At 58.4% G+C, this 11179-nt stretch overlaps 2 protein-coding genes across 2 annotated transcripts in view; one reads left to right on the top strand and one right to left on the bottom strand.

The window, feature by feature from the left end:
- Positions 1-1673: 1673 nt before the first annotated feature.
- IER5L (immediate early response 5 like) lies at positions 1674-4388 on the top strand. Its single transcript, XM_055351316.2, has one exon. The coding sequence runs from the start codon at positions 1888-1890 to the stop codon at positions 3100-3102; it is 1215 nt and encodes a 404-aa protein (XP_055207291.2). The 5' UTR covers positions 1674-1887; the 3' UTR covers positions 3103-4388.
- Positions 4389-9008: 4620 nt separating this feature from the next.
- Positions 9009-11179, bottom strand: part of PTPA (protein phosphatase 2 phosphatase activator) — a 59988-nt gene continuing 57817 nt past the window's right edge. Inside the window, exon 12 of the transcript XR_008668583.2 lies at positions 9009-9523. The gene's annotated coding sequence lies outside the window, so the exon portion shown is untranslated. The remainder of the gene's footprint in view (positions 9524-11179) is intronic.

Below are 11179 nucleotides of genomic sequence, written 5' to 3'. Positions count from 1 at the left end.
GTGTCCGAGTTTCCTCATCGGAAAAATGAGGTAAACACCCGCTAACTCTGTCTTCACTCTCAACGCCTGGCATGGAGTAGATGCTAAGAAACTTTTGCAGAAATCTTGGAAATTCTTAAGACTAAAGAAAGACCCAGAGACCACAGGGTGGGCTGGTGGGTCTCTCCACTCCCGCCAAGGGATGAAGTAGGTGCTGAGAACTCAGAAGGAAGCCCCAAAAAGCAGAGACTCAGAAGATCCCCTGAGGAGGCGGTGAAGCAGCAGGACGTCTGCTCATGGGCCTCCCCTGAGTCCAGCCCCACAAGGTCCACCTATCTCTGGGAGACTCTGCAGACCTCGTTCATCCTTCAGGGATCCACTCATGGACCCTCCTCAGGCAAACCTCCAGACCACTTCCAAGAGCCTCCGGAGCTGTCTGGGCAGCCCCCACCCCAGGCACCTTTGAAACCCCTGGGAGCAGCTACCAGCCCCCTTCAGGCCTCTTGGTCCAGATAGAGCGCCCCCAGGAATCAGCAATCCTGTCCCTCTCTTCTCCCACTGTCTCAGGCCCCAGCTGGGACCTGAAGGGTTCAGGGTAAGAAGGAAAACTGTGTCAACAGAAGTTAAGTCGGTGAGTCCCCGGGCCTTTGGTATCCACCTCCCGTCTGGAGCGCAGGGTCCTGTCCCAGCTCCTAGCTCCGCCCCCTGGGAACTGTGTGGTTCCCCAAGTCACTCCACTCCTCCGAGCCTCAGGCCCCTCCTCTACAAACGTTAGAGTGAGGCATTGGGGAGTTGCTGGGAAGGGCCTGCCCCATATTAGGCCCATAATAATAGTCCCTATTGTCATTATTATTAGTTAGGCACGAAAGGAAAGGTTACAGAGCTGGTGATTAGGGCACTCAGCGTTTCGGCTCTCAGGACGCCTTTGAGCCTCAGCTGGTCGCGAGGTCCACACACTCCCTGGGTCATGCCTGGCCTCGGAACTCTCTCCATCAGAGAAGGTCAAAATGCACGATGTTTTGGTTTTTCCTGTCAGACAAATGGGGAGGACTTCCCTTCCGCAAGCATTCCCAGAGGCCCCTCGACCAAAAAGTCAAGGAGTCAGGCCCTACATTCTCTGCGGTAGAGGGTACCCCCAAAACCTCGCTCCTTTGATGTTCCCCAGTGTCAAGCCGGCGGCTCCACCAGCCTCCTGTAGAGAGGCCTTGACTCCCGCGGGTCACTCGGGGAGGCGACAGGTGGGCAGGTGGAGGCGCCGCGCGGCCGGGGTAGCGATGAGCGGCGCGCACCTGCCGCAGGTGAGGCCCAGCCGTGCGGAAAGGGGAGGAGCCGTCGCCGCAGCACTCAGGTGAGCCGACCCCCGGCTCCCGGGACCTAAGGCGAGGGCAGCCGCGGGCTTCAACGTGGCCGCTGCCAGGCGACCTATGCTGCAGACTGCGGCCCCGGCGGCTCCGAGTCCCGCGCGGCGCGGCAGCCCCAGGAGAACATTCGAGGCAGCAGCGGCGTTGGAGGCCCGGGGTCCGTTCGGCATTTGAATAGCACAAAGGAACCGCCTTGGTCTGATTGGCCAGCCGAGTAGCCGCGGGGCGGGCTGCGCCTGTCACTCAGGAGACTCTCAGAGCTCCTATTGGCTCTTCTCATGTGGGGCGGGGCCCGGGCACCCGGCTAAATAGCTGGGGCCGGGGCCGGCCGAGACTCATTGCTTTGGCGCCGTCTGGGGAGCGCGAGCCCGCGGGTGGCGCGCGGCGCATGGTGGCGGCTCCTCTCGGAGCGCAGCCGAACCTCTGACCCGGACTCCGTTACCCCTGCCCGGCGCGCCCGGCGGCCGGCTGGAGGCAGAAACAGCAGAAGCGTTAACAGCAGCAGCAGCAGCAGCGGCGGCTGCTCCGCCGCCGTCTCCGCGGGAGCATGGAGTGCGCCCTGGACGCCCAGAGCCTGATCAGCATCTCCCTGCGCAAGATCCACAGCTCCCGAACCCAGCGCGGCGGCATCAAGCTGCACAAGAACCTCCTGGTGTCCTACGTGCTCCGCAACGCGCGCCAGCTCTACCTGAGCGAGCGCTACGCCGAGCTCTACCGGCGCCAGCAGCAGCAGCAACAGCAGCAGCCGCCCCACCACCAGCACCAGCACCTAGCGTACGCGGCGCCGGGCATGCCGGCCAGCGCGGCCGACTTCGGCCCGCTCCAACTTGGCGGCGGCGGGGACGCGGAGGCGCGCGAGCCGGCCGCCCGGCACCAGCTGCACCAGCTCCACCAGCTGCACCTCCAGCAGCAGCTGCACCAGCACCAGCACCCGGCGCCCAGGGGCTGCGCGGCGGCGGCGGCGGCCGGAGCGCCCGCGGGCGGCGCGGGGGCGCTCTCGGAGCTGCCCGGGTGCGCCGCGCTCCAGCCGCCGCACGGCGCGCCCCACCGCGGGCAGCCCTTGGAGCCTCTGCAGCCGGGTCCTGCGCCGCTGCCGCTGCCGCTGCCGCCGCCCGCGCCCGCTGCGCTCTGCCCGCGGGACCCTCGCTCCCCGGTCGCCTGCTCCGCGCCCTCCGCGCCCCCAGGGGCCGCCCCTCCGGCAGCCGCCGCTTCTCCGCCCGCCTCCCCGGCCCCCGCCTCCTCCCCCGGCTTCTACCGGGGCGCATACCCTACCCCCTCGGACTTCGGCTTGCACTGCAGCAGCCAGACCACCGTGCTGGACCTAGACACTCACGTGGTGACCACGGTGGAGAACGGCTACTTGCACCAGGACTGCTGCGCCTCCGCCCACTGCCCCTGCTGTGGCCAGGGCGCTCCGGGACCGGGCCTGGCGTCCGCCGCCGGCTGCAAGCGCAAGTATTACCCTGGCCAGGAGGAGGAGGAAGACGACGAGGAGGACGCGGGCGAGCTGGGGGCCGAGCCCCCCGGGGGCGCCCCGTTCGCCCCCTGCAAGCGCGCCCGCTTCGAGGACTTCTGCCCAGACTCGTCCCCGGACGCGTCCAACATCTCAAACTTGATCTCCATCTTTGGCTCCGGCTTCTCGGGGCTGGTGAGCCGACAGCCGGACTCCTCGGAGCAGCCGCCGCCGCTCAACGGGCAGCTGTGCGCCAAGCAGGCGCTCGCCAGCCTCGGCGCCTGGACTCGAGCCATTGTCGCCTTCTAGGGACCCCCGAGGGCACAGGGACCCGGGGCCCCGCGGGGCTGGGGCCAGACAAAGACTCGGCAAAGGGGCGAGAGGAGGGAACGAGCGGGCGCCGGGCCACTCGGGGCTGAGCTGGGGGTGAGCGGGGGCAGGCGGCTGATGTTTTATAAATTGTAAAATAAAAAAAGAAATCTAAAATCTTGGACTTTATTTTTGCAGAGAGAAAAAGCGCCTATTTAAGTATGCTTTGTGTTTCTCCTACTCCTTTTTTCTTTTTATTGTAGTGATTGCAGTGGTGTTTAGCGAGGAGCCTACCACGTGAGGGAGGGCTGCTGCCCGGAGGAGGTGCCGGGCAGCCGGGGGCGAGGCAGGGCGCCCTGGCCGCCGGGGCGCGCCGGGGGCGCAGCGCAGGAGGGCGCCGGACCTGGGAAGCCGATTCCAATCAGTTGTCAGACCCGGGAAGCCCGACGTTCCGCTCTCCCGAGTCCCTCTGTGGGGTGAGGAATGGGTCTTGTGAAATTCTGAGCAAAAACAAAGGCAAACTCTATCTCCGAAAGGGACGTTTGGGTCACATTTCCTCTCTGGGGGCGGACTCCAAAGTTCTCAAAATGAGAAGGCAGAAATGAAAACACTTCAACTTTTTTTTTCTTTTCTTCCCTGGGCGGGTGCCTTGAACCCCTCTTCTCCCCGCCCCTCTGGCTCCGTTCTCCTCCCCTCCTCCACCCGTCTCCCGGACTCGGGGGTGGCGCCTGACACCCCGACACTCTCGGACACTGTTTGGGTAAGGGGTGGGGGGCGGGCACGGCGGACTACATTTCCCATCATGCCCAGCACTGCGGTCCTCACTAAACAAAAAAGGAAGTCAATTCCTTCACCTGGATCCCCGGCGGCCCCGGGGGAGGGAGGGGCCGGGACCGCCGACCGCGTTGGAGACTTTGCACTAAGTTCCTGGTCAGCTGTGGTGTTTGTGTGTGTGCTTCTAAGTTGCACTGCCTTGGTTCAGCCTTCGGTTGCATTTCATGAAACCAGCATTGTTCGAGCCTGTGAGAACCCCATCCTGTGTCTTCAGCTCGATAGATTTGTTTAATTTAAAAGCCTTTTGTTGTAAAAAGGTGGGGTTCGTCTGCAGCCCCTCTGGTTCTCTGCCATCAGCACCGTGTGGACTCCAAAACGAGTTGCCAATCCTTCCTTTCTCGGCCCTTTTCCCTCATTACCCTGTATTTTTGTGCATACTGAATTGTATATCACCGGGTAAAACTGTTCAGATTGTTTAAATTTATAATCTTAATAAAAAGTCGATTACAGAAGATGGTGGTGCCTTGTTTTCAGATGTCTGGGGGCGTCAGAGAGGATAGAGAGGTGTGGGGAGAGACCCCGCCCACCCCCATGTAAACCCCAGTTCTCTTGGGCCTGGGCGGGCGGGATCTACCCACATCCGCAAGGTCGGCGGTGGGAGAATGGGGGGTGATGTTGGTGGCTGGGGATGAAGCGAGTGCTGCGCGTCTCTCGGCCGCCCCCGCTCCAGGGGGGTCCTGTCCCCCACGGGAACTGGCCGCCCCGGGGTCTCCAGCGGGAAGCGGAGCCAGCCTCCAGCACATTTCCTGCCCAGGCAGAGGCGCAGGGCCTGGTCGGCCTCGAGTCTGAGCTCTCTGTGGCCGGGGAAAGCAGCCGGGGGACGCCGGGGGCTTCAGGGCCGGCCACCCGCACTCCCTGCCCCGCGCCTCTGCCCGCACGTCCGCATGTCTCGGGCTGCAACTTGGGGAAGTTTTTTCCTTTTCTTTTTCCCTTTTTTTTTTTTAAGTTGAGTTTGTTATCACTGCTCGGTGCCACTTGGTGGTGTGCTGGCGGCGTCTCCCTCCCTCCTCGCGCCCCTCCCCTCTCCCTCTCCTTCCCTCCCACCCGCCGCTCTTCCCTCCCCAGTGGATGGAGGGAGGAAGGCTCCCGGCGCGCGCTCCCCTCTGACCACCTACGGAATGACCTCAGAGTGGGAGAATGTGCCAAGGCCCGGGGGAAGCTCGCGTTCTCCCCACTGGAAACAAATCCACATCTGGAGCCGCGGCTTGGGCCCGGGGGCGCGCGGGATAGTTCCAGCTTTGCAAAGAGGGGTTAGGAAAGAAAGAACGAGAAAAAGAAAGCAAAGTGGCAGCCTGCTGGCTGTTTGCTGCCGACTCCCCACAGCTCCTCGCTCTCGCTGGCTCCCTCGCCCCCACACTGCCCTCGCCGGTGCGAGCCTCGCAGCCACCCCGCAGGACGGCTCGCGCCCCCCACCCCAGCCTTCGCGCCTCCCGCGGCGACAGGAGGGGCTGCCGCCAAGAAGCCCCCAAGCCAGACTCTGAGAGGCGGACGCAAGCCCGTCCCCGGGGACTGCTCCGCTCTGGATCCCGGTGTCGCGCGAGGCGAAGTTCTCGGGGACACTCTCCAGAACGCGGGGGTCCGCGTTGGGGGTGGGGAAAAAGGAGGCTCTGGGGTCGTGAGTCGCGGGGAGGAAAGGCACCTTCACCCCCAGGGCTGCTTCATCGGCCTCCCACGGGAAGAGTCTGGAGCTGCCGAGGAGGGGGAACAGTGCGTCTCCTCCCTCCCCATTTTCCCCTGCAAGTCCAAGGAAATCGCGGTTGGCTGCACGGTTTTGCTTCAATCCACGAAGCCAGTTGCCAGAGCTCCCCCTAGCGCCGCTTCGGGCGCGCTGCAGCAGCTGGGACTGGGAGTGGGCGAGGCTCGGCGGAGGCGGCGGGGCTGTCGGGGGCCGCTTCGCGTCCACCCGGGAAGCTGCGTGGAGTCTGCATCTCGCCCTTGCCTGAGCTGGGTCCCGGGGCCGCGTGCGTCCCCACTCCAGGCCCGCGTCGAGGAGGGGCACGTGGTCGGCCCCCTTTGTTGGGAGCTGGGCACTGGAAGGGACCGGCCAAAGGGCTTGGGAATTCCCCACCCGCCCCAGGGATCCCTGTGGTAAAGGAGAGTGGATGGTGGGGTGCGAAATAAGATCTCGGAACTCAGCAGGACCCCAGACGAGGGCTCCTCTCCCCTCTGCCGGGTGATCTGAGCCTAAGCCGCACACTGGAATCTAGCAATGCCAAGGGATGGGATGGGGCGCTCTGGGAGCACCCTAAAGAGAGGTGCCCTTCCCCCTCCCTTATCTTCACGGGGCCCAAGGACCTGGGCAGCCCCACAAAGGGTTAGTGCCCTGAGTATAATTCTCCTTGACCCAAAACGCAACCCACTGGCAATCCACCCGTCTCACCAAGACATTCCACACAAAACTGTAACAGGCTGCACAGCCTTGATTCTACACTACACCCCACACTGAGGGCCACACCCAGCCACACACTGTCTCCAACACTTGATCCTAAGCTGCATCTTCACCCCACTCACAACCCCTGGGGCCACTGGCGCAGCAGGAAACATACCAGCCTAGAACATCCAGAGAGACCGATGTTCCCGTGCATAGCACAAGTGAGAGGCTGGGTCCGGGAGGCGGGTGGATGGGGTTGCCTGGCCATGGGGGTCGTCTGAAAGGGGGATGGGGTCAGGCGGGCAGGCAAACCAGGAGTCCATTTCAGCTCCACAGACAAGCCTCTCTCCCTCCAGTAAAAAGACCAGTGGAGCCCCCAGACAGGACTTAGGGGTGCTGCTTAGGGAGGTAGGGGAATTAGAAGAGACTGGGTGCCCGGGGGATGACAAGGGGGAGCTTCCAGAGAGCAGCAGCTCTAGAAGCAAGAGCTCCAGCAAGTCCGTGGTCCTCGTAGGTTAAGCAGCTCCCCCCAACACACTCCCCCAGGCTCCTAGGACACCACAGGTCTGGCTGCCCTTGATACGTGGTGTAGGGCTGAGCCAGGCTCCAAGCTGCGCTCCCAGCAACATGGAGCTGCTGGGATGACAGCCCAGAGCCTTAGAGCTGCCGGCTGCCCTCCAGAGAAGCCAGGGGTGGGGATGCCTCGGACTCCCAGGAGAGTCACTGCGCAGGGCACTGAGATCTGGGTGCTGGGTGCTGTGTGTGTGTGTGTGTGTGTGTGTGTGTGTGTGTGTGTGTTACAGCAAGAGATACAGTGTGTGTGACTGTGTGTCCCTCTGGCACAGGGGATGCACACCAGGAGCTCTCCCTCCAATCACTGGACAATATTTACGAAGCTCCCATTTGGTGCTTGGCCTGTGTGAGGCACTAATCTGACCACAGTGAACAATAGCAGCAAATGACGAGAACAGCAAGCCCCTCTCTCTGGATTAGCTCGTTTAATTTTTCCAGCTACCCTCTGAGGTAGAGACTGTAAGCATCCTCATTTCAGAAATGAGAAACCTCACCCAAGGTCACACAGCTGAGAGGTGGCCAGTTTCTACTGTTGGAGCTCACAGTTGAGTGGGTAAGAATTTGTAACATTACATTGCGAGCTGGCAAATGATTCTGAGGTTGTTTAAATAGTCACATTGATAAGTCCCAGCTGAACCGAAACTGGGTTCTGGGATCTCTTCATCCCTGAACTAGCTGGTTGGGAACACACACCTCACCCCCAATGCTTCATGCTGCAGTTTCCAGGGACAGGGATGAAGAGACACACAGCACAGTGGTGTCTGTACCCACCTCATCCAAGGCAGAGCCCTGTTTCCTGAAGACTCACTTGTGGTAGGGGACAGCAGAACCACTGGCATCAGCCTGGGCAAAAGGTGGGATTTCTTGGCTCAAGGCAAGAACTGTGCAGTGGGCAGGGGCACAGCTGGCTTCAGGCACAGCAGGATCCAGGCACAGATCTTTTCCAAGATGCTATCTCTCCATCTCCTGTGACTTTATTCTTTGAACTCAAGCTTCCCACTGTAGCCACAGGTGGCAGCTCCTGGCCTCCAATTCTCAAAGCTTTGTCACCCAAGAGGAACTGCCTTCTTCTCTTATTTTCGACTCAGAAAATCCCAGGGAAAACAAAAGCATTGGCCAGGGCGTGGTGGCTCACGCCTGTAATCCCGGCACTTTGGGAGACTGAGGCAGTGGATCACCTGAGGTCAGGAGTTTGAGACCAGCCTGGCCAACACGGTGAAACCTCATCTCTACTAAAATTACAAAAATTAGCCGGGTGTGATGGCGTGCACCTGTAATCCCAGCTACTCGGGAGGCTGAGGCTGGAGAATCACTTGACCCCAGGAGACGGAGGTTGCAGTGAGCCAAGATTGTGCCGCTGCACTCTAGCCTGGGCCACAGAGCAACACTCCATTTCAAAAAAAAAGAAAAGAAAATCCCAGGGAAAGGCTGTAATGTCCTAAGTGTACAGCCAGGACATGAGGGGTGGTTAGTAGCTAGTGCCCACTGGAAGATCACAGAAGCTTCTCAGAAAAGGAGGGTGGTCAGTACCGGCTGGCAGACCCAAGATGTCCTTCAGAGAGAGGGGCTGCAAGCCGAGCTAAGGGAGGTGTCTCCCAGTGGAACTCAGAGCACAGGCATGGCTACTTCAGAACCTGGGCGACAACACGGTCAACGCAGCACTGGAAGGGGAACACCCTCCCTGCTCCTGGCCAGGATGAAGAGGCTCCAGGGCCATCTGGTGCCTCCCAGTTTTGTCACTCAGGAATCACCAGGGGAGGGGAGGCCGAACAAGGGGGCTAGATTTTTCCAGCAGGCTCCATGGCCAGGGCAGCAACAGGGACCACCCTCAGGGGACTTAGGGCAGGGATAGCTGCAGGGAGACAGAAGCAGAACCTGGCTGGGATCTCACATGTGGCTCCTCAAGGGACTCCCAGATACAACTGCAAAGGCTTCAGGGCAGGCCAAGATGCTAGCCAGCAGGATAGGGCTGGAGTGGCCGCAGGAAACGTTAACATGGCCACCGGGATGTCCCCAGCTGGTAGGGCCTAGGGATGTCTTGGGTACAGGTGACCTTAGCTATTCATACGTTTAGAGGAAAAAAGACTGAATACAAGTTCAAAAATGCTGAAATGGTTATTACTAGGTGGGCAATTACAGAAGACCTTTATTTTATCATTCATACATGTCTATATTTTCCAAATTTTCTACAATAAGCATGTATCACCTTTGTATTTACAAGAAAAATGAACAGTACACCAGAGAAAAATGTGACATGACAGGTGCTACAATCGATGTCCAGTGTTCTATGGAGCAGAGAGGAGGGAGCAGCTAGGTCCAGTCTGGCTGGGGGAAGGCTCAACCCCTGAGAAACAGTCCTCTACCTGACAGCCTTGGTCAACGGGAATCCACGCTCCTGTCCTCTGGTTTTTTTTTTTTAAGAGGTGTGAGACAAAACAACAAGCTCAGCTCCAGGACATGGTTGAGGAGCACTGCGGAGGGAGTCTCGTTCCTTCTCCTCTCTCATCTCTGACCGCTGTCTCAGCCCCACCCAGTCCCAGCCATCAGTCGCCACTGATTTGCTCAGAGTCACAGGATTACGTGGCAAGGTGGGCAGGAAGAGGCAAACGTATTCAGGAAATATTTTCAGAACTTGGGCTGAAACTAAAGAGGAAGAGGCAAAGCTCAGTGGACAGAGCACTGGACCAGGAGTCCAGAGACCCAGACACAGGTTCTGGCTCAGCCACAGACTTAAATTGGGCCCTGGGATGAGTCACTTCCCTAAGGGGCCCATATTCCCTCATCTGTAAAGACAGAGTGAGAAGAGAGAAGGTTCTAAGCCAGCTCTGATATTCCAAGAGTCAGAAAAGAAACCATTGCTTCCAGCTTTCTGATGATCTGAGGCTTTGTGTCCCATCCGAGTAACAAAAACACAGGTAGAGGCTGGGCGCGGTGGCTCACACCTGTAATCCCAGCACTTTGGGAGGCCGAGGCAGGTGAATCACAAGGTCAGGGGTTTGAGACCAGCCTGGTCAACATGGTGAAACCCCGTCTCTACTAAAAATACAAAAAATTAGCTGAACGTAGTGGCAGGCGCCTGTAATCCCAGCCACTTGGGAGGCTGAGGCAGGATAATCGCTTGAACCCAGGAGATGGAGGTTGCAGTGAGCCAAGATCTTGCCACTGCATTCCAGCCTGGGTGACAGAGTGAGACTCCGTCTCAAAAAAAAAAAAAGAAAGAAAAGAAAAACACAGGTAGAAGGACCATGGTGATATCCAAAAGAAAAAATGCACATATATATATATACATATATATATATATACATATATATATATATTTTTTTTTTTTTTTTTTGAGACAGAGTTTAGCTCTTGTCACCCAGGCTGGAGTGCAGTGGTGCAATCTCGGCTCACTGCAACCTCCACCTCCCAGGTTTAAGCAATTCTCCTGCCTCAGCCTCCCGAGTAGCTGCGATTACAGGCATGTGCCACCACGCCTTGTTGATTTTTTTATATTAGTAGAGACGGGGTTTTCACCACGTTGGCTAGGCTGGTCTCAAACTCCTGACCTCACTAGCCTTGGCCTCCCAAAGTGCTGGGATTACAGGCGTGAGCCACTGTGCCGCCTATATTTACAGATTGTTTAACTGAACTAGATATAAAGTGGATATCAGTAAATATATTTACTCCAATAAAAAAGAAAAACACAGGTACCAATATCAAATTCCATGTCTACCTGTGAGTGTGGTTATCTGCCTGTTTCATTCATTCAGTAAATGCACTCAGGCAAGGCCCGGTGGCTTATACCTGTAATCCCAGCACTTTGGGAAGCCGAGGCAGGAGGCTAGCTTGAGCCCAGGAGTTTGAGACCAGTCTGGGCAACATGGTGAGACCCTGCATCTACAAAAAATAAATTAGCCAGGCATGGTGGTGCCTGCCTGTAGTCCCAGCTACTTGGGAGGCTGAGGCAAAAGGATGGCTTGAGCCCAGGAAGTCGAGGCTGCAGTGAGCCATGATTGCACCACTGCACTCCAGCCTCAGTGACAGTGAGACCTTGTCTCAAAAAATAAATATACACACATTCACCCATTCAAATATTTATTCAGTACCTATATATGCCAGGCACTGTGCTAGGCACCAAGGATGCAGCCATGAACAAGACAAACGAAGGGCCCTCCCCTCATAGAGCTTACATTCTACTGGTGGGAGGAGGTGTGCAGACAATACACAAGGCAACAAACAAGCAGATAAGTGTTTCAGGAAAATAAACACAGTGCTAGAAAAATTGGTAAGGGCCCGTGGCTCATGCCTGTAATCCCA

The sequence above is a fragment of the Gorilla gorilla genome, chromosome 13, assembly GCF_029281585.2.
Source record: "Gorilla gorilla gorilla isolate KB3781 chromosome 13, NHGRI_mGorGor1-v2.1_pri, whole genome shotgun sequence".
Taxonomy (NCBI): domain Eukaryota; kingdom Metazoa; phylum Chordata; class Mammalia; order Primates; family Hominidae; genus Gorilla; species Gorilla gorilla.
The sequence above is the reverse complement of the archived record's forward strand: the minus strand, read 5'-3'. Positions and strand labels throughout refer to the sequence as shown.

Bases quoted from the DNA above. Each gene is read 5' to 3' on its own strand.
- IER5L (XM_055351316.2), top strand. From the start codon at position 1,888: ATGGAGTGCGCCCTGGACGCCCAGAGCCTGATCAGCATCTCCCTGCGC.